At 47.3% G+C, this 22,851-nt stretch overlaps 1 protein-coding gene and 1 long non-coding RNA gene across 3 annotated transcripts in view; one reads left to right on the top strand and one right to left on the bottom strand.

The window, feature by feature from the left end:
• Window positions 1-2,776: 2,776 nt before the first annotated feature.
• Window positions 2,777-22,851, top strand: part of kremen1 (kringle containing transmembrane protein 1) — a 37,067-nt gene continuing 16,992 nt past the window's right edge. Inside the window, exons 1-2 of one of the 2 annotated variants that reach the window (XM_057033410.1) lie at window positions 2,777-3,112; window positions 18,015-18,177. In XM_057033410.1, the coding sequence (XP_056889390.1) occupies window positions 3,034-3,112; window positions 18,015-18,177 (242 nt within the window). In that variant the 5' untranslated portion in view covers window positions 2,777-3,033. The remainder of the gene's footprint in view (window positions 3,113-18,014; window positions 18,178-22,851) is intronic. The other variant, XM_057033411.1, reaches the window with a different exon arrangement.
• LOC130526056 (uncharacterized) lies at window positions 4,220-4,940 on the bottom strand. Its single transcript, XR_008950651.1, has 2 exons — window positions 4,630-4,940; window positions 4,220-4,416 (listed from the first exon to the last, which is right to left on the bottom strand). It is a non-coding gene; the product is annotated as an uncharacterized LOC130526056 (long non-coding RNA).

The following is a 22,851-nucleotide window of genomic DNA, read 5'->3' on the forward strand; positions in this document are numbered from 1 at the left end:
ATTACACGTTCAATTAAATTGCTCAATTGATTTTCTCATGAATATTTTAGTAGGTTTGATTTTAGCTTCAGATCTAAATTCTGTGACTTTGAAAATCGCCCAAAACTCTTTGTCAAATAGGTCATTTTGTTCACATTGAAATATTCCTTTTTCCTGTTTGTTTTGATCAAGCAGACGTGCCTTTAAAAGTTGCGTCTGTTTCTGGGAAAATGAAGTCCAAACTGGGATTGTTCCTGTGTCCTTGGTCGCAGAGACCTTCAGAGGGGTTTTCATGCTCACCAGCTCTGGTTTTTCTCTTGAAGAAAGGCCAAAGATGTGATTCCAAAGATGATCTCTGAATGTTTTAATACGAATTCCCATAAATCTACTGGAAATATGTGTGAAAATTGTCTAAAAGCGACAAGGAGGGAGACATTAAAAAAGTGTTGATCTTGCCCTGAAAAATATGATTTCAGGGATCCTTAACGTGGCTGGAATATTTATCCAGATGCCAAGAACAAAAGCATAGCATGGGAAATGGATGTGACCACACAGGAGAGAAATGTGGCATTAGGATTCAGGGCCCGGCGCTCATGTTTACCCAAGAGGAAACGAGGACATGATGGATTCTTGGCTTTTGAATTTGAGAATTCATCGCATCTCGGCCAACTTCTAATTCGGCTCTGCATACCTCCCCGTTCGCAGGGAAGACGGCGATGCCAGAGTCCTGTCGAATACATCCGAGGAGATTATTCCCTCCTCGACCCTCCGGCCCTGGCTTGCATAACTGAGCAGGGAGGAGACGTTAGCGAAAGGTGAAGTGTTCAGATCTCCCAGCAACCACCCACGGTCAGAGTGCAGCCAAGACGTGCGTACTGTGAGACACGAGTAAACATTGTTGCTGTAGAGGTGATTTAAGGCTCATCTAAAACTCTGTCTACAGCTGCGAGTCTCTGGAGCTCTATTCTAGGAGACGGGAGCCCGTTCTGCTGCCATGCTGGACCATCTACTGGTTAAATTATCAGTGGGTGCCACTTCAAAATGCTCAATTCAATTTAGTCTTTTCAATTTAGAAAAGGGCTCACACACCTCCCGGGGGGGTTCATCAGCGATGTGCCAAACGTACAAATCCCATTTTTAGCTTGTAGCATTTTGGCAAAACAGAACCTCGGGCTCTGTCTGGTTAGCGCACTTATTCTACGCACGTATACTCAGAATGCATGCAAAAGTTCATTCCAGCAATTTGATCAACTTTATTTATTAATTCATAGTTAAACAATGAATAAAGTCTGACTGTGTTGTATAAAAGGGGCCCCAATTTATCCGCAAAGAGGCAAACAACCACAACACAATTACAGTAACTCCAGCAGACCACAAGGAATGCGACCAGGCAGCCTGTACAGACAAGCCCAACATGTGATCCCGCTCCCACTGCCTCTCTTGCATGCACGCATACACGCACACAGAGGACAAAGGAAGCTACCATGAGCCCGTCTGATAGAACCCAAGTCCATTTTCATATAAACTGGTCTGTTATAAATCTGGTGGCAGGAACGGCAGACACGTCTTTGCAGCAAAGCCCCACATTTGAAATTTACATTGATTCTATAACCATAAAAACAGTTTGTTATTGTGGTAACAAATGTACACTACAACCACATGTACCGCAGCATTCACGGAATAGTTAACTAATGAAAAGCCGCTGTTTTGGTGCTGCTAAAGATGTTTGTATGCCTAAATAAAGCTCTTGCTTTTTCACTACAGCACAAGTGCAGCTCCACCAGCCGACGTCTGCAGGCTGTATAGTTACATCTCCAAAGGGCACATGTCATACTAGATTATTTTCCCTCTGCACCGGATCTCGACCTCTTAGGTTTTGGCAAAATAAATATTGAAACTTTCCTCTTTTTTCCCCCCTCCTGCAAGAGTAATGAGCTCATACGGGATTTTCTATTTTGGGGTTGGCTGGCTGCTGGTTTGGACACTTCCTGACATTGCACGACTGCTGTAGCTAAAGTGAACACAAGGGGGTGCTCTTTCACACTACTGGCGAGACAGGTGTTAAAATGACCACCGAGGGCACCTGTTCCTGTCCACGCGGGCATGATGAGACAAGCTACGCTTCACATATATTTACCTATTTAAGCAAGTTTATTTGGATGCATAGTAAAGTCTTATCACTTTATAGAATGTGTATCAGACAATCCGCTCGTTTATAAAACTAAGAAATACACGCATGATTTAGTAATTGAAAGTGAAAACGACAATGTCAGCAAAATGCGCAGACGCGCAAACATTTGCTCTGACATATTGCGTAAGGAGCGACTGTAATTGTTTTCCTACAGCAGACACGCAACAGTTAAAGTATAAAAGCTACACAGAATATCCAGTATTCCTTCAAGGGTCGTGTGCAACCCCCCCATTTCTGAAGCCCTTCCATTAAAATGTCATACTGAGATCCTTTGACTCGAGTGCAAACATAATAAGAACTTAAAAACCATGACAATACTGTCATTATGTTCCAGAACAGACTGCGCGTCTGTTAGAATGTTTACAACCCACTTTGAAACCCTACATTTCCGATCTTAATTCCAGGCCTAAAACACGTGATTTTAATATTTAACATATAAAACCGAGGCCCTCGGAAAGATGTCTTGGTTTAATGCCCGTGTAGATTTAGATAAGTTGGAAGGGGGACGCGCTAACTCCGTTGGCCTCTCTCTAACCTGTCTGTTGCGCCACCCTCCAACCCCATGCATCACCACCCACTGTCTCCTCCTCCTCCTCTCTCTGTCTGCCGCTGCAGGTTGAATCTATTGCCCCTGTTTCCTGTCACATGGTGCCTGGAAATAGGATCCCTGCTTTCTACTATCTGTCTCCGTCTTTGTGGTGTCAGTGTCGTTGTGGCTGTCGGAGCTGCCTTGAAGTTCGGGGGACTTTTAACGGCGGCTGTTGCGGACGGACGGACGGACGGACGGACGCTGCTGCCCGCCAGTCCGCGCATCTACTGTATCCGCCAGGGTGCACTTCACCTGAGAGCCCTTTAATCACACGATGGATTCCTGGACAGTCGCCTCTGCCTTCCTCCTCACAGGGCTTGTTTCTTGCGCGGCTCTCAGTGCTTTTGACACCGGTAAGTCCGAAACTTTCCTTCCTCCTGCCTCGCTGGGGACGTTTTGCGTTTATTCATCCGTCGGGAAGCGTCTCCAAAGTTTTGCGCGCGGGGCAGTGTTGGAGGAGATGCCGCAGAACGCAAACTAAGTTGATTTTAAAGACACATCGTTGTTTTCCTGCGCTGTTCCAGAACGCGTCACGGGCTGCTGGGGCAGAACTTCATTCAGACCTGGTCGTCTCGCTCGGTGTCTTTACGCCGTGACGCGGAGTGTTTTGGTCTTTTCTGTCGTGGAAGGAATCTTCCTCACTGTTCCTAATGTCGCCCCCTCGGTTACTGAAGTAATCCAAACTGTTCCCTCGGAAAACTCCTGACAAATGTGTTGTGTGTTCAAAAATAAACCCTCCTCGCGAACATCTAAGCAATGACCCTATGACGCGAAGCGGTAGTTTTTACGCACACCCTGGCCCCGTCAGTGTGTTTACATGTCACATCAGCTGCTCTTGACTGATGGGTCACACAATCGGGAACCCCCATCCCCCCCAAAAAATGTTCATCTCCACCACAAAATCGCCGTTGGTCGTGCTCCATAATTCGCCTCTGTGGCTCCTAATTGAACCGTGCACATATCGGTTCCCGACCAACTGATCTCCAAACCCTCACCCATCTGATATCATCTCTTTCATTTGCCCTCAAAGTTCGGGCTGATACGTGCGCGCTTATCTGCAGAACTTCAAAGTATCGATTCAAACGCGCCTTTTCGCCGGATTATTGGGATGAAATGGGAATATTTATTAATGACCACACAGACCCGCGTTTGTGCCGCCTTTCATGTCGCAACGGCAAATCCTTGTGCTTTCCTTTTTAATTTTTTTTGCCTCTTAATTATACCCTTGTATTTCAAATTAGAGGGTCCGCCATCTGGACCAGTGCGTAACTGCTCCCATGTGTACCTATGTATTAACAAAGTATTTAAAGCCACGGTATTCCCCTCATAACACATGGGGAGAAGAAAGGCAAAACGTATGCTCAGTTTAAGTTAAGTGTCACGTTTAGCATACATTAGAAACTATAATTTCATGCATGTGCAAAAGCTGAATGTTTCCTGCAGGTTAGGCTGCATTGTAGTACCTTAAAAATCTTTTATTTGATGTAAAATACCCAGAACAGCATGCTAATAACAGCTGCTTTAATAAAATCAAAGCACAAGGCCTTCTTTCCAGAGAAATTCAATCCCAGGGGATTAGCTGGAGAGGTGATCCAAACTGTGGGGGAGCCTGTGAGCGGCTGACATAGTAGATACGTCGTCTGGGAAGAAATGTATCCTGGAGAAGAAGAAATAATCAGATTTATCCCTGAACTGCCAGAACCAGGTTGCAGCGTATCGATGTCCCGCAGAACGGCAGGTGTGGGAGTCTCGGGAAGTGTTCCGGCAGAGCTTCTCCTGTCCTGCAGGCGTCACGCTGAAGCTCATCCAAAATGTTTCCGATTCCGATGCGCTCAGATGCGCCCGCACACGGACAAGAATGAGACGATACCTGACAGGCGGGAGATGGGGAGATGGAGCGTGGGTGACAGGTGACCCTCCCTGCGTGGAGCGGCTGTTCGCCCAGGCTTCCATCAGGGAGGAGGGTTGCCTCCACCTGAACTCTGAGGATTCCTGCCCCTCCTCGCCGCCCCCGCACACCCGCACGCCGAGGCCTAACCCCATCAGAGCTGTCGGGATGAGGCCTAGTTGACCTCGCCACATAAGCTGTTAATGAGGCGCCAGGTCGTTGGCGGAGTCGTGAGCACGCTTTAGCAGTTTCATCAGCGGGGAATTCTTTTGGTTGCCGCGATCCCAGTATCCGTGACTGGGAAGCGGGCGGTGAAAGTGGTGGCGAGAGTCACGTTACAGTTCACCGAGCGCTCGTCATCAGCGCTGCCGCTGCAGAGAAGCGGCTCGTCTTTAAAGCGTCTCTTCCTGTCGGCGCATGTCGGGATAACCTGTAATCTGTCGCATTGGCTCAGGCTCTGTTACTGGATAGGGGGTGATTAAAGAAAGAGGTTTGACATATTAGGCGACATTTTTATGTTCTGTTGTAGAATTAAATGAAAACCCGTATCACTTTAACGCGTGTGTAATGAATACGAGGCCGGCCTAAGCAGCTTATTGAAAATGATGAGGTTTGTCTGCAGCAACACCTCTGAATCACTGAACTGTGCCATTCTGAATTTACATTAGGACTATTCAAACACCAATCTGGGAAATAAATACTTGTGAGGTTAAGAAAATGACCTGTTACGATACCTAGTCAGCTATTTGTATCCTATATTCTGACTTTAGTAATGCGAGTCCAGGACTGTTTCCATCCTCTATGCTAAGCTAAGCTAGCTCTGATTTCATATGTAATGGAGTTTTGTTTTCCTGCCTCTGGTCTACATCTCAGAGATGTTATTGCACAGATGAATATTTCCCTCTTGGGTTCTGGTGTGGTTATTCAAAAGAAAGAATCCAAAAATCACCCTTTTGTTGAACCGCTCACAGCACAAAGTCATTACAAGTCATGTGGCCACGGGTAATAAGGAGGGATTGCTTTGATTTGAGTTTCAAAAGGCAGGAAAATGATTCAGCACCAGTTGATCTTGTCCTGTTTTTCACACGTTAATAGTGAGCGCCGTTTTGTTTTGTTTTTGGACTTTATTCGGGCTAACCTTGAGAGAGCTGACAAGCCGAGTCTTGAAGAAGGAGCAAGCTGTGACACTTAAGCAAATTGGAGTGTACTCTCGTGATGATCTGAGGAAGACGGAGCTGTCAAAAACAAGAGCTGCTGAAGGTAACAAAAGGTTAATCGCCATGCTGAGCTCCTCCAGCTGAATTCTGATCAGAGGAAACCAGAGGTGTTTCATCTGCGGCCTTCTGCAGCTTAACTCCACATGCATGAAGTGACTTGTCGAGGGACGCTGGAGTGAGTTGAAAAGAGCGATTTCTTCTGCCCGCTGTGATGTTTCGTCCTACTTTGTAGCGGATGAAAGATCGCTAACATGGATTATGATTCATCATCGTCATCTGTGCACTCTGCCGCACAAACCACTTCCTCCAGGAGAGCTCGATGTCACAAGTGCAAATATTTAACAGTGTCCAGGACGGGATGGTGGTGAGCTGATGTGGGTGGGCCTCGTGCTGCGGGGGGGAGGGGGGGGGGGAGCTGCACCCCGCATTAGTCACCAGTAGGAAATGCACTATTCACCAGTTTGCTATGGGATTGATAGTAGTCGGTGTTCCATTCTTACACATGTTTGACTGAACATCAAAGACTGACGGTGCACGTTTGTGCATGCACGTCCTCACCTGTGAGCAGAAAAACAAGTGAAAGGATGACAGAAGCTCCCATCTGCCAGTCCTGCATTATTGTGTAAGGCTGCGTGGTTCTTCCAGCTGTTTGTGTCTTGCGGTTATTTCTTTCTTATTATTAGTACGACTGTAGCTGCTGAAGGTTCCGGTTCCGCGCCCGGTCGCTGGGGTCATATAACACGATTAGATTTATGAGCAGATGATGTTTTTGGGTTTCTGAGGCTGGAGGCAAACAACTGTTGGAGATCTCTCCTTCTATAACCGCTCGGGCCTTTTCTGTCACCCAGCTAATCAATTATTCAGCTAATAATTTCATCGCTACATGTGGACATTTGATCAGAACCATCTGTGTGCACACACACACACGCACGCACACACACATACAGATCCTGGTGTTATTGGGGTTAAAAAGGTTGAGACCAGTCATAAACTGCATTATGTGGACTGACTGTTTGTGTGTGTGTGAATGTGTGTGTGTGTGTGTGTGAATGTGTGTGTGTGTGTGTGAGAGAGAGACAGGGAGAGATATATAGTCCGGATCGGCTGTCAGGAAAGTTAATAACAGACCGTCATCAGCCAACATCTGAGGGAACAGGAGCTTATGTTGGCAGAGGTGATCCTGCCTGAGGGCTGGTCGGAGGACAGATAGTGGGTTCTCGCAGAGCTTGGTGCACGGCTTGCCCCAGTGTGGGGAGCATCAGAGGGCATTGTGGGTAGAGAGCGGCATGCATGGGTCTGGGTCTCAGATGTGGGAGAGCGGTTCCCCCCTGCTTTTCCGTTTCAGAGATTAAGCTTCTGTGCTGCAGACGCAAGTTCAGACAAACCGCTGGTGTATTCTGTGTGCACGTGCACGTGCACTGAGACACACACTTAAGCATCTCAGTCTATGATTAAAGATGTGCCTGTGTGTAAGAAGCAGTGGGAATTTCAGGCAATCGTAGGAAAAGACATTTCACGTTTTCCAGATTTTGTCCCGAATACCTCCTCTGAGTTAATGACAGACAGATAGACAGACAGATCGACAGACAGATCGACAGACAGATCGACAGATGAATAGATCTCTGTTCTCATTCACTCTTGTTAAGAGGAGACACCGGTTTGGCAGCTGTCCTCCTTCCCCCCTGGTCTTTAAAGATATTGTAAATCCCTCTGTTTTCACTCAAGGGCATGCAAAGTGTCAGCATCAATCACGGTAAAGCACAGCCTCCCGGGACCACATGGCTGCCTTTACAGCCAAAATTCTCATCACTCAATGGAATCACGAGTCAGTTGAAAAATGGGCTAATCTTCCTAAAACTTTAGTAGACTGTATAACTTTATCATTCCGTAAATGTCCTTTAGTTTGAGCGTCGTGTCTGTCTGTTGTGTCCATGCATGATCCCCTCCGGCCCACACGGAACCCTCGGGAACATTCATTGACAATAAACAAGACATTACATTTATTATCACAAGAAAAGAATCCTCAGGAATTTGGATCTGATATCTGATTAATCACTGAGAGTAACTGCAGTTATTGTGTATGTTGTGAAAGCTAAATCAGCCGTGACATGCTACAAGGAGCAGGTTATTTTCCTTTCATGCATCCCAAGTCTGGTCTGATTCCCGGCATGTCTCGAATTGTTAAGACGGTCCAGAATTCTTTTATTTAAGCGGCAAAAGTGGGATGAATCTGGCTCAGGACGAGGGGGAAAATCCCTCGTGTTCTAAAAAGTGGCATTCTCGTTCAGGCCGTTGCCCATTTACATCCTGTTGACCTCAGGGTGGTGCCCTCCGAAGGTCACGATGTGGGCGACGCCCTTGTCCTTTCATGCCAGGGGGTTGGACTGCCCATAAAACCACCAACCACTAACACAGTGAAACAAACCTAGTTATTATAAACACAATCGTGCTTATTATCGTGCCGGCGTGATTCTCGTGCCGTTGCCTTCAAAGACTTACATTTGTTTGATCAGAGTTGGGCTCTCCCTTTCCAACGCTCCATTTCTCCCCTTCAACTCTTGCAAGGTGAATGTTTTCACCTCGTGCGTGTCACCATCTGCTCGGGCCACCCAGCCGGGCCGGGGGCCACGTCAAGGAGCTGCTGGTATCAGAGGTGCAGAGTCAAAGCGCGGCAGCGTCCTGGACAAGGTTGTAAGGCGCCACCCTGGTACTTGATCCTACCTGGAGAACACCTGGAATTAGAGCACCAGGTCCCTGCTGGATGTGCACAAGCAGGTTTTAAAGACATAAATGTTTAGGCGGTTGTGGAGGTTTTCATTGGCCCAAACGTCACTCAAGACCTGGACCTTTTTGTCCCAGTTTGGTCGTTAAGTTGCATTTTTGCTTTTCGTGACTGAAACCGACGCTGTTTTTTCATTTCAGACCATTGTTTTCTAACTTCTCTCCCTCCCTCGGAAGTCATTTGCCCTCCGTGCATTTACCTCAGACAATCCTGCAGGAGCTTTGGCATTTGCGTATGCACGGCGAGACGCTCTCCAGTCAATGCTGAGTGACATTCTCGCTGAGATTTGCCGGTGTTTTCCGCATCAGTCAGAACCCATCAGCTAGAACACACTCCAGGGTGAGTGCACAAATCAGAACCATAATGAAATACTGTCCTGACTTATGTTCCTCTATGAATTCTATTAACTTTCAAAAAAACAATTGTTTTTATAACCAGAACTCAATTTAATTCTCTGGGAATAGAGTTTTAAGGCCCCAGGGAGGAAGTAGCTGGTGCATGAAAACATTACAGTATATAAGAAAATAATATTGGTGTTTTGATGTTTTTGGTGGGCTGTTCCTCCCTCTTGTTTCCACAGTTCTGTGTATAAACATACTCCTAATGCCGCTGCTGACTCAGCGCGGTCAAGGTCAATTAGCCGTTGTTTATGTTCCAAAATCTCTGCAGTGATTAGCTTCTAGTTTTGGCAGAAATGTCCAAATTTTCAAACCGTCACAGCTCTGCGGTGTCGCATGTGATTTTGTGTTTTGAGAAGCACAACTGAGATCATAACAGGAGGATATTGAATTGCTACTGTGTGAGACCTGACCTGTCCGGTGAACCGAGCTCTTTTTATACTGTTGTGCTTGGGCCCGAGCCACTTCGGTCTGTGCTCTCCTGCGGCAGAGCAAAGCCAACCACTTTAAATAAATGCAGAGTAATTTAGCTGCTGAGCCTCGGGCCCCTGTTTAGTGTCCGTCTGCAGATGTTTGTCCCACAAGAGGCAAATTGTCGCCTTTGCTCCTCGCAGGAAACGCCCACCCACAGCACTGATTTCAGTGGACATGGGTAAGTGGACAAAGCAAACATTTGGACGAGCGGAGGGAGCAGACGCGGCTAAGTGGACAGCAAACAGAGCAACAATGCCGGTGGCGGGCAGGGCTAAGAAGCTGTGACGGGGAAGCGTGTGGTGCTTCAGAGGTTGTGATGAGAAGCCCGGTTGCCTTCGGAGGTCATCCGTACATCTGATTCTGTGTTGTTCACAAACATCCATTGTTGCTTGAGCTGCGGAGTCTGTGATATCCCATTGCTGAGAAAGGCTCCTACCAAAAAAGAGTGAAACCCAAGTCCCCCAGGGGCTCCGATTTACCCGTCTCGCTCTGAAGGTGCATACAGCCGCTCGAGGTGAGCACAAAAGGGGGTCGGGTCCGCCGCAGCCTACCTGGCACCGCCGCCAAGCAAAGGGTGGTCACACACGGCCGATGCCATGAAATTGAATCCCCCAGCCTTCAATGGATCCCGTGTAATGAGTCTCCTTCCCAGGGAGGCTGGTGGGATCCCCCCTGTCTTTCCCTGGAGCCATCTGGTTCCCAGTAACGCTGCTGTTCCCACAGGCGGATGGACCACAGTGAGAAAGGATCACTTTCACAGTGGAGATTGGGATCTACAGGGTCTGAATGTAAATACGTGCAGCTGCCTATTGTGTTTCTGTCATTGTGTTCTCGTAAATGTGCTCTGTTGCGGTGAATTTGTGACTTTTATGAGAGGTTTCGATTCAGCAAAAATATCTGCTGCGCTCATGCTCCCACCGATGATCTTACGTAAGGATGATAAATTCAGAACAATGTTTGCCATCATCAACTGTGCGAGCCGAGGCAGGGACTGAGCGTGCCGAAGCCGTCCTGCGCGACGAGCCGTCGCGTCAAAATTCGGCCGATTAAATGATGAAGACGTCGGAGGAACCCAGAAGTGTCTGCATCTGCAGTTTACAGAGATGAACAGAAAACAAATTAGTCTGAAGTGTTTGACATTCTCTGAAATGTCAGTAGAAACAGATGGGAGAGCGTAGAGGAGTGAGATCACCCAGCACAGCCACCGAGAGGCCGGTGACGGCGTCTGACGCTCTTTATAGCCGCTCTTTCGGCGACTGAAGGCGCCACAGCTGCCGTCAAACGACCTAAAAATATTCATCCTTTTTTGGCCAAATACCTTCATGACCGGGGTCTGTTGAGGACTGGGCCGAACAGCAGAGGGTTCTTGGTTCAAGACCCAGTGCGGATGGAACATGGAAGGTGTTCTGGTAGTAGTGGGAGGTGCCAGAGTACTGCCAAGGTACCCTTGAGCAAGGTACCAAACCCACAAATGCTCACATAGGCCGTAAAGGTCGACCCTGCCTCCCCATGACCCCAAAAACAGATAAAGCGGTCAAGAAAAACAAACAACAATGTTTGTAACTGGTGTAAAGTTTAACTGGGGCCAGAGCCGTAAAGCTCAAGTGACATTCTTCCTTTTGCCCCATATGGAATTTAATTCTCACTTTTTTCCCCCCTGTCATAACACAACATTGTCCTATTTAACTGAGTGTGTTTAATATATATCCTCACTGTCAGTTGCACAACATGACAAAACAGTTGCACAACATGACAAAACAGTTGCACAACATGACAAAACAGTTGCACAAATACAAGCACTGATTTTCATCCAAAAATTCCAAATTGATCATTAAACAACAAACGCAGAAATCCATTATTACACTTTGCAAACAGAATCAAAATAGTGAAAGACAAGATTAGTCATCGTGTCACCATAATGTACTAAACCTGCAGGGGATCTGACTTTATTTAAGAATGAAAACCCTCATGCATGAGAACTTTATCTGGAATATTATCTGGAAGCTCTTCTCCCTTTCAGATAAGAATGAGGCCGCGTTAATCATGATAACAAGCTTTCATGTGCTCCATCTGTGTGTTTTTCCCTACATGTGCAGAGCAGGTCACATCAGACCTTTATTTATCCAAGTCAGACCTCATCTCTTCTGGACCCTATAATCATGAATTGGGGTGGGGGGGGGGGGCTTGTAATGGCTGCACAGAACCTCCTGCAGAAAAGCGCTGTCCAACGTTCAGCTCAAACCAAACCACATGTAATTTACATTCCTCGGATTCCACCTAACCTGAGCACAAACAGCGCGATGGAAAACAGGTGTGTGCAGCGACAGCCCCTCCTCTCTTGTGCTTCACCTTTCTTTGACTGCGCAATCCGACCGGGGGGGGGGCATGTAGGTCCGAAGTCTGTCCGTGCACAAATCCCAAAACTCCCAAACTCAAACGTGGGACTCAAAATGGAAACCAACTTCCGAGAGAGCGAACGGGGTGAAGATGCAGCCACGCCGACACTGCTTACATAATCTTACCACAGATTGATTGTTGGCAGGAGCCCCCCCCCCATCCCGACCAAAATGTGCACCCGCACACGTGTTTGTTGCAATGGAGCGACGGCTGGGTGAAAGTGGTGTCACTGTAGTGACACTGGTTGAACTGGGAACAAAGGGAGACTGTGTCCTAGTTAATGAAACCAGGGGTGTCACCACACACCCCAATATTGTCACTTTTATGTCTTAATGCAGAAGAGTTGCACCGGCAACCTGCCTGGGTTTATGCTGCTGAGCATGTGTCCCTTCCTGGTATAGTAGGATGTCGGGGGGGGAGGGGGCTCTTTTTTTCTGTTTTTCTGGGGCGCAGCCATTTTTGTGGGCAGGCCCATGTGGGAGTGTGTGTTCTCTATCCCTTCCACAGACGGTTTATATGAAATCCTGTTGTTTTGATGAAAATGACCCCTGGGGGGGTGTATGAATTATAGGGAGACAACACGGCTGGAATGAGCAGAAGTGTCTTGCTGTTGCATGTGTTTGTCAGGCGATGCAACGTTGCCTGGGAGATCATTTTCTCTCTTTATGCTGGCAAAACACACAAGAGAAGAGCAGCCCCCGTGTGCGGCCATCAGCAACAGTTAGTCATTGCACGCTACAGTTGTGTGTTATTCTGGATACACAAGACGCACATTTGCAGGACATATTTCCCTCGGCTTGGCTGTTTGCTAGTTAAATGCCCTGGCATGCAGATGGGCCACAGGGCCTCTCCGCTATGAGATTTGTACCTTCAAACACTGAGATGCTAACTTTGTTTTTGCTGTTAATTTTACGAGCCGGAGCTTTGTCGGCCTGGCCTATAACAGGGGCAAATGTGAAATAAATCCGGCGCTCGCTTCGGCGGCGTTGTGCACCAGCGGCAGAAAATTAGAGCCCGGGTTAACAATCTGTGGGATCATAAAAAGTGGCTGCGTCCCACCCTGACTCGCTGCCTTCGCCTCTGCGCTTTCTTTCATTTCAGCTCAATTTCGTCCCCCCTGCCACAGCTGTGCCAGTTGACAACCCTCCCATCAGCTCGGTCCTGCAGCCTGATTTGGAATTTAATTAAATGTAGAATTGATGGAACCCAGAGGTTCAAAAGCCCTCAATCCACCTTCACCCCGTCCCTCTGCCTCTTGCCACCTGTCTGTCTACCTCGGGCTGTGTGTGGAGTATATTTACCAAACCCCTGCTTTAAATTCTGTGCAGGAGAGTGTGTGTGTGTGAGTGTGTGAGTTAGGCAGTGTTATAAATCTGACTTCTTTTCAGCAGATGAGCATTCGGACTTGAATCAACAGAGTTTGGGTAACGAGGGAAGGTAACTGAACATAACGCCTTATCTGTCAGCCCTCAGATGGGGACATTTTTCAATGATGTTTTGTGTTTTGTTTTTGAAGATATGTCCTCAAATGTCCTTTGCGTCATAGTTTTGCCTCCCATCAATCACTGCCTCCATCTCTGCCAAGCAAAACTTGAAATCACTCCGGCTTATTTCATCCTTGTGTGCTCACAGAACCAGAACTACCTTTGTTCTCCCTGTGCTGCATTTTGTCAGATAACATCCCTGCCTTCGCCATAAATTATGCAAACCTGAAACTTTGATACGCTTCAATATGTTCATTGATTGATCTTTCCAGGTCACTCAGCTCGGGAGCCATAATACTTAAATTAAGGAATGGAGAAAGGGGTTGTGGCAAAATAAATAAATAAATAAATAATGCTTTCCATTTTTGTGACAGGCAGCATCAACCAGAGGCCTTTTTGGCATGTGTAGCCCACCGCTGGCTGCAGCAGATTAGACTCTTTCCATTACAGAGATAAATCACAGGGGCTGTGCTAGATTTGGGGGGGGGGGGGGTGCTTTATAGGTGCTACTCATCAACTTTGGCAGGAACTCTTGCGGGTCTGTGGCTACTGTGGTAGCGCAGTGGAGGGTTTCTGCAGGAAGAATGGGGGGGTGGTGGAGGACTGAATGAAGTCCTGAGGTCTTTACGGCCTGGTTATCTGACAAAAGAAGTCCTGAGGACGATCGTAAGGAGCCGCCGAGGCTTCATCCTCCCTGGATCTAACAACTCAGCGGCATCTGTTCCCATCACTCAAAAAAGAAAATCTGACCAACCGCGAGTTTGTCTTCGGCTTTCGCCGCTTGATCTCCACATGTCGGAGCCCATCGTGGGGAGCAGAATCCAGAAGCTGCACAGTTCCACTTTAATCAAAGCCACACAAGCTCGCCGTTCCTAATGGATTCGGTCTCATCAATGAGCTGGCAACTTCGGAATGAATCGTTATCACTGTGCACACATTTGATGTAGTTTCCCGGTAATAAGTAAACGGGATGGGGAAGGGGGGGGGGGGGCAGTTTTCTCGATTTCTCTGTTGCAATTTGTTCAAGTTAAACATCCAGTCAGAGTCTAAACAAACACGGACACAGTTCAGTTGAATTATCACACAGATAAATGTCTGAGCGGTGCGAGACGCGGCAGGCTGACGAGCACAGCTGGCCGGCTAATCATGAGGTCGGGGCGTCAGAGGGCTTTGCAGACGTAAGCGTAGCAGAGAGGTGTGGCGTGGTGCGTTGACTTTCCACCATCCACGTCCACTCCGTCCCCGATGTCTTTATTATTACAGCCTCACCAAATCTGTGGTAATCTGCCAAGCCTGGATATTATACACACACCAGGCTTCCTGCCATCCCCTGACATGTGATGTGGGTTTGATGTGGAAATAAATGCTGTTGTGGGAAAGGGGAACCAGGCCCGCTTCCAGCTGTGCCCCCTCTTCCTCCCCTTCAGCGTAGGGAATCAGGGACCCATCACATCTGGACGACTGCAGCCCGTCCGTGAACTGTTATGAGGCCCCTGCCCCACGCCAGGAGTGGCTCCGAGGTCGGAGTTCACGTATCGTGGCGGAACGTCAAGATCACCAAGGTCTTATCTCCTCGAGTTACGTAGCCTTTGGTGTCTCAGTCTCCGTCATTCTCTGTAATTTCCCGATAAAGGAAATATTGTGCAGCGTGGCTGTTTGGCTGTCCACAGAGATTGAAACGTGTAATAAAGATGGAAGGAAGCTCTTTATGTCAGCCCTCTTTGAGGAAGCAGTTGCCTGTAATTATCGCCGCTTTTCATCCCTCGTTGCAGAAACAATGAATAAGTGCTCTTGTGTGACCTGGCGAGGCGTTACAGAGAAACCATTATTGGTGAGCTTGTTTGTTTGTGTTGGAGGTCACATGACTTCGCTCGTTCCGTCTCGCTTTCCTCTCCCTCCTTTCTCAGAGCATCAAGTGCATTTGAAGTCGCAATGTGGAAGTCATTAGCCACAAACCCTAACAAATATAATAACAGGGTGATTAGCTCTCTCCCTCGGTGATGTCGGGTAGCTTTTTTTTTCTTTTTCAGTTGCCAGGGTGGTGCAGGGTTCTTGGTCAAGGGCGAGTCTTCCTTTTCCCTTTCCCGGATTTTTTCTATTTGTAGACCTGCATGTATTTTATAGAGTTTTTTTTTCACCCTTTGCTCCATCTTTCATTCAGTAGTGGTTCTGGTTCCCATCACGGCCTGTGATGAAACCACAAGAAAGGCCCGGCCCGACTGACAAGAGTGCAACAGTTGCTCGGTGACGAGGGCCCGGAGACGAAAGCTGGGCGTTCTCAGCCCCTGGTGGGATGGACCAGCCGGCGCGGAGAGCTGTATTTCCTCAACAACTTGGATAAAATGATCAGATTACAAACTCCCCAATGTTAAATTAGCCTTTTCTCTCCAGCTCGATGTGTGGCTGTCCACAAGGCTCCTCAATGGACCATTCATCTTTACGATGGCCTCACTTATCTCTGAGTCCCAGCAGATCCTCCCGTCCTCGCCGCAAACAAATGATGCCTCAAAACCATGCGGAACCCCAACCCCCAGCATCTCCCTCCCCGCGGCAGAGCCCTGCCATACTTACCATTTCATCCTGGAAAGCTAACTTGGCTGCAGCTGCGTGGAACGATTGCCAACAGCGATTCCTTCCAAGAGGACCACGTATTGTGCAGACAAGCGCTCCCCCGTCCTTAAACTTGCCAGTAAAGTTTCCTGTAGTCTGAGTAGAGACATTTACAAAGTCATTTGGCTCTCCGTTTCTCGTACAGTGTTGCACGTGGGCGCTTTCAGTCTTTTTTTTTTTTTTTTTTTTTAATACTGGCTTTTGTGAGGGAGAGGAGATATCTGAAGGACGTGAGCTCATTTGGGATGCAGTCGGCTCCCCCGTCGCCGCCTGATGTTATCCTTTTGGACTGAGGCTGCAGCAGACGTGATTGCTTTTGGTGAGCAGCGGCTCTGATTGGCCTGGTGTCACTGCCAAACTCTCAGTGGAAGCATTTCCTTCGTTTTCTCCCCGCTCTCATGCTGCTGAATACCCAAACACAGTCATTCCCGAGTACGGCAGAGTAGCTGTTATCAGTCCAGATTTAAGCTAAACGCATTGGCATCCTTTGTGAGGCGAGCTAAACTATCACTAATGCTGTAACATAAGCCCAGGCAGGTCTTTTCTTCAGTTTTATGGAGTCATGCTCTCACCGTCAAAGTAGATTTACGGCCCGGTGTTTGATATCTTTGCATTCCAAGGCAGGATTAATTTGCTGAGTGAGGGGGGGGGACCTTTTACAGACAAGCGAGTGGCATCGTGATTGCAGAAACTGGACACCTTGCAGCCTCTTGCCGCCTGTTGAACTGTCATCCGGACGATGGATGGCTGATAAGCTTGACTGAACAACACAGCTGAATCAACTTTAATTTGGCAGAAGGCCTCAGATGCAAATGGATGGAGCTCATATTTGCATGCAGTTTGGATGCTGTATGAAAAGATGGGAGAAAGCGCCGGAGGGTTTTCACCGAAGGCATCGTTCTGTCTCTGACTTGGATTCATCCTGAACTTTGAGACTTTCCAACATCAGTGATGCTTCCTGGACCTTCTAGAACTTTGAAAGCTTCATCTACAAATGTTTCAGTCATCCCCAAAGAAAAGACAAAATCAATAGTGGAGGATAGAAAATAGAGTTTGAGAGAGAGGCGCAGACACTCAAAGGCGAGTCGGAGCGAGTGGGAAAACCCTGGACTTGAAGGGGAACAAGAAAGAGCTTTGGAGCCCAGCTGGCTGTCTGAGGGGTATAATGACTGTCATATTGCAGAGCATTAGCTCATACTCACCCGTACAACCTGGCTTGATGAAATGGCTGGTAACTGCGTAGATAGCAACGAGACCTTCATAACATTTTTCTTTTATTACTGTTTGATTGGCAGGCGGGAGCTGGAACCGTTGGAGATTGTCGTGGTCTTGCTCGGAAATCTGCTGACACATGGGTCTTATTTGGACTTGGTTTTCTAAAAGGAAGCAAATGATCATAGAAACATTAGAATGTCAGATCGTGGCCCTTGTGGCATTGTTTGCATGCACTCTTTGCACGTTAGTCTTCTAAAAAACCATTTTTTTTAATCCTTAATGGTGATACCAGGGGGAGGGGGGGGTCGCTGTGTTGAAGCAGAACGCTTATAAGATGTTTTCCATCGTTTATTCTCAACCGCTGTGTTTGTTGAAGGCGTCAGCGCTTTGTTGACTGCGGCCCCCGAGGCTAAGAGCAATGAGCACTGATGGCTTATCATGCATCTGAATTCTGTCTTCCAGGGGGAGAAAAACCTCCCGACCAGTTTACCATATGGTTGCCACATATATATATATATATATATATACAGACCGTTAATCAGAACAACATGGTGACTGATCTGGATTTAACTCGTCTGGCCGTATTCATCACTGGCGGGGTACATTCCAAAGTCACCGGCTGATTAATCTACTTCAGAATATTTGAAACACACGAGCCTTGTGGTTCTGTCGATAAGCAGTGTTACACACGTGGCGTCCTTTAAGTGCTCGTTGATGTTCATCATAATTGATGCAGGGACCCACATGGCGGACGGCTATGAGCTGACCTCTGTCTCCTGTGTCTCTTCAGAGTGCTACACCGCCAATGGGGAGGACTACCGGGGATTCCAGAACCAGACCAGCTTGCATGGTGGTAAACCCTGCCTGTTCTGGAACGAGACCTTCCAGCACCCTTACAACACCCTCAAATATCCCAATGGAGAGGGTGGTTTGGGAAGTCACAACTACTGCAGGTGAGTCCCGTTTCTTGGCCTCCAGATCCGTCCACGGTGTTACCCGCAGGAAGGGAAACCAGCCCTGTCTTTCATGAGTTTTAATTTTAGATGATCCACTGTGTGCAGCTGGAGGGTTATTACAGCAGGTTATGGGATTCCAGAACATACTGGTAACCAGGGATGTGGATTACATCAAGGGACTTTTATGGTCACTTTGAAGCCTTTAAATAAATTTAAAAAAAGCTCCACCTCATCAAGTAGAAGATTTCAGTCGTGTCTGCTCCTATAAGAAAACATTTGCAAGCACCTAAAAGCTGAAGCAAAGTGCACAAATTTACTGCCTCTTTGTTATGCAAAAGGTAAACTCATCAAAAATGCCGTTTGGTTCACCAGCATTTATTTCAATAAAGTTCACGTCTTTGTTATGAGCATAACTGATGAGCGTGAGCGCGATCATAAATCAGAGCTTTGCCGTGGAGCCCCGACCCCCCCTCGGTCATTCAGCCGTACGCTCGGCATTTGTAACTGCTCAGACGCTGCGCTTATAAATGTTTTATTGACGGCGCTCAGACAAACATCTCGCGCTGCCGTCGCAGAGATGCGAACAGTCTCGGAGAGTTTGTGTGAGCGAATCTCCTTCATTCTTCCGAGGAATGTGGAGAGACACTGCGGATTACTGCGTGTAGAAAACACCGCTCACGCCTCGTTCAAGCTCCACTCAAAAAGGCTTCCCGTCGTGTTGGTGCAGAGCAAGTGTTTACAACATACATATTAATTAAATGCTCTTTTGTGTGCCGCCGGTCCAGTCTCTGGCTCTGTTTCCTCCAGACAGACAGCTTTATTTATAGAGTCACTCAGCAGCACTTTGAGCTGTAAACTGGAAAAAGATGAGGGCTGGAGGTGGTGTCAAGTCTTCCGGGGGTCAAGTGCTTGTGTGCGCATCCACCCACACGCATGTGCGCTCATAAACATGTACGTGCTCATAGACAAATGGGTTTCTCTGTGGGGAAAAGTGGAAGGTTTGTTGGTTAGTTGGAGCAGTTTTAGGTGCTGGCTTGATTTGCTCTATAGGGGCAGGTAGTGCTGTGGAACTGAGAAGGTGGGGCAACAAAAAAAAGGAGAACTGGGGCATGCTGAGGTCAGAGCACAGGTGGATAGCGCAGAGACGCAGATCTCCGTTTGCCTCAGCCTCAACGTCCAAACAGAATGTAAGTCAAGGCCAACACAGTCGCTTCTTGTCCCGTCGCTGGCATGTTCCCTGGTGGCGGGGCAGTCAGCAGGGCACCGCAGTGCTGCTGAAGAATTGGCCCCCACATTTCATCTTTACAGCCGGCCATAAAATAGCCCAATGAAAATGGGGAGAAAATGGGAAGAGGGGCACTGCCACATTATTCCCCCGCACAAAGCCTCAGGAGGAGGACAACAGCCCTGGTGTCTGCGCCGAAGCCTCTTTATAGCAATAAACCCCCATTATTGTTAATCATCGGGGGTCTGTTCAGAATTAATTTCGGAGCACTAAGTGAGTGCTCTGCTCTAAGGTCTGATATACTATCAGATGCTGCTCTACAGACATTTTACAGAAAGACCCGGCACTTTACTACTTAAGTACTTCTGTGACCTTTTCTTATGAATATTTAAAGATGTTCATTACAACGGGGCACAAAGTCCTGATTTATGTCCATTTGTAGTTGATCCTACTGGACAGCAAATCTCCTGCGGCGCATTAGGAAGTGAATGAGACATCAGTGCATGACTGATCGACGTATATGCGGGTGTGTGTCCATGTACATGCTATGTACGCGTTTTACTGTCAAAATGAGGACATGTTTATCAAGTGAAACCATTTTTCTGGTTCTCATGTCTTCAAAAGTGTGTTTATAGTCCAGAAATGCTTTAGGTTAACTTTGGATTTAGGTTAAGGTTAGTGTGAAGGGCTAGAGAATGTCACTGAGAGCAGTATAAGGGTGTGTGTGTGTGTGTGTGTGTGTGTGTGTGTGTGTGTGTGTGTGTGTGTGTGTGTGTGTGTGTGTGATAGAATTTATGCAGGTCCACCATAACTCCCAATGCTTTTGGTTTACATGAGTTGAGATAATGGAAATGCCAGAGTGAATTGTGTTCTCCCGGTTGATTGTAATTGAATCTCCTTGACGTCAGGTGCAAATCCGAGGTCGGACCGACCGCCGCCACGTTGTCCATCCTTCAAATGTCTGTATTACATTTCCAGGGTGCTGCTCTGTTGAATGGAAGAGGCTCATAAATGTGTTCTGCTGGGGGATTCATAACATGGAGTTGAAGTATCAGAAATCAACAGTATAATTGTCACAGCCAGATAATTTCAAGAAGCAGGACTTGTTAGATAACTGTAAATGCTGTTATGGTTGTAAACACAAGTGTTTTTCTGCTAAAGTTATGAATTAATTTGGTGAGATTGCTGCCCTCATCATCAAGGTTCAAGTTTCAAATGACTGTGGATTAAAAAAAAATCAATTTTAGCCTTTTTCCATAAATAGTGTCTTGATTTCTGCAAATAATCCTCTCTATTTCAGTAGTTTTCACTGGACCGTAGTCTCTGTGGAAGGAATGGCTTCCAGACAAAGAAGGTCTGAAGATTATCCAACGTTTCTGTTTTCATAAAATTATTTTAAAATTTAATCCACATCCATCATGAAATTGGAAACAGATTATTTGAAACACAGTTTAAATCCAAATCAAACCAAACCGGCTGTGTGGATGGACACCGTTGAGGTTTCAAAGAAATGATCTAGTCATTTTGCCAATGCCATTAATCTACCATCTGCACTGTAACGTGGCATTATGATTAACACGGGGCCACAATGTTCCGGATACCAGATTATACGTATCAGGTCCCAACCTAAACACATTCCGTCTCAATACGCACATTCATGTGGCTCAGCAGCAGGCAGCCGTTTGCATGCTAAACCATTCAAGTCAATTAAAGCCTCGGTGAAGTAGTAAATTATCTGCTGTTGACCTCAAATCCAGACGGGTCTCCCAGCGCGTCCCTCCAATCAGCATTGCTCCTCTCGACCCGGCATTCCAAACCCAGAGCTGGAGAACCTGTGAGGTGAAGTGGAGTGTGGCTGCACACAAATGTGGAGCAGAATGAGTCAGCCAGCGTAACCGTGCCAATTAAGTGTCTAAACATCTTGCTTTGATCCATTTCTGGGGAGTTGGGTTTTTAAACAAGTTCCTCCGCTCTGGGCCAAGTAGACCATCGCTGACGCACACGGATGTGAATGTGGGACCCCTAAAACATCTGAAAACGCACACACACAAACACACCTGTGCAGTGTATTGTATATAAACTGTACAGGCTTTTTTTTACCCCACACATGCACAAACGTTGTCGCTGGGGGATAAAGGAGGGAGCGATTACAAGCTGTGCTCGGTCTTTTGAAAGATCAAGGCCAGATCAAGTGCGCCGCCCAATCAAACCTGGGATCGATGGTCGTAATTCCTGTCCATCTCCTTCAGGGGTGCTGCAGGAAGGGCAGTAAATTACATAAATGGCTATAGATTATCTCTAAGAGGAGTCATATTTCAAGTAGGGCTGTTACCTGTTGAAAGGCAGGAGGAAGGAGGGGGGGGGGGGGTGACAGGAGCAGAAAGGAGATACTCAGAAGAGAGGAGACTTTGGTATTTTAACTTCAGCAGTCGCCTCAGGATGAGCAAACAGGTGCCGTTCTTCCATCCGGGTGGAGCGACAAACACGCCCGGGCTCACGAAACGTCGAATTTTAGTGAAAACAAAGTGAGTTGGTGTGAACGTGCAAGGAAAGTCAGAGAGAAGCTCCGGGTCGATTTACATGGTGCGATTAATAAAAATGCTGCGTGAATTCCTTCACACGCTACCGACCGGCAGCAAGAAAGAGAGCGACTGTCGCCGAGATATGGAGGGGGTATAAAGCTTTAAGGCACTTAAACTCGGGTTCAGCCTAAAAAAGTTCCAACAACGAGGGCTTTGTCAGGACCTCATTCCGGGTGTGAAAAGAGAGCAGGAAACCCTGGACAGTGTTTTTGATAGCAGAAGAAAAGAAATGAAAACGCCCTTCACAACTTTGCACACAAAAGGTGAAACTAAATAGCACATCGCCTCCGGGCTTTTTTTTTTTTCTCCCCCCAAGATGTTACAATGAGGTGTGTCAAAACGGAAAAAAAAAAACCCCTCTTCAGCGCTTAGGGGACTAAAAAACAGCGATGTCGTTTGGAGGCCTGTTTTGCCAGTGGGATGGGTATTTTTTGTAAATTGCGTAATCTCCAAATAGCACTAAATGGCCCTAACCGCTCCAAGATGAAGTCCAGCTGCACAATAGCTGCTTTGATTTAATTTATCAGCGATTCAGAACGCCGCCATTGAGGTCGGGATTGAAAAAGTCGCATGATGGCCCCAGAGATACGGAGACTGCACAGGGCGTTTTGGTATTCCATCCTCAGTCCCGCCAAGGTCGGCCTTAAACGATTGGTTAAAAGCGCATAGATGAGGTTCAGAGACGAGAAAAAGAAAAAAAAAACCAACCACGACCTCACAGACAAAAGAGTCTGTCCCTTTTCTCTGCGCCCGGCCTCTAAACAATGACGCTTCCATCAAAGAGCGGCAGCAGCCTGGATGCTGATGGTTGTGCCTGCAGAGCGCAGCGGAAGAATAAAACCGAGAGCCGCCGGTGCCAACGGG

This window comes from Takifugu flavidus, chromosome 5 (genome assembly GCF_003711565.1).
Source record: "Takifugu flavidus isolate HTHZ2018 chromosome 5, ASM371156v2, whole genome shotgun sequence".
Lineage (NCBI taxonomy): Eukaryota > Metazoa > Chordata > Actinopteri > Tetraodontiformes > Tetraodontidae > Takifugu > Takifugu flavidus.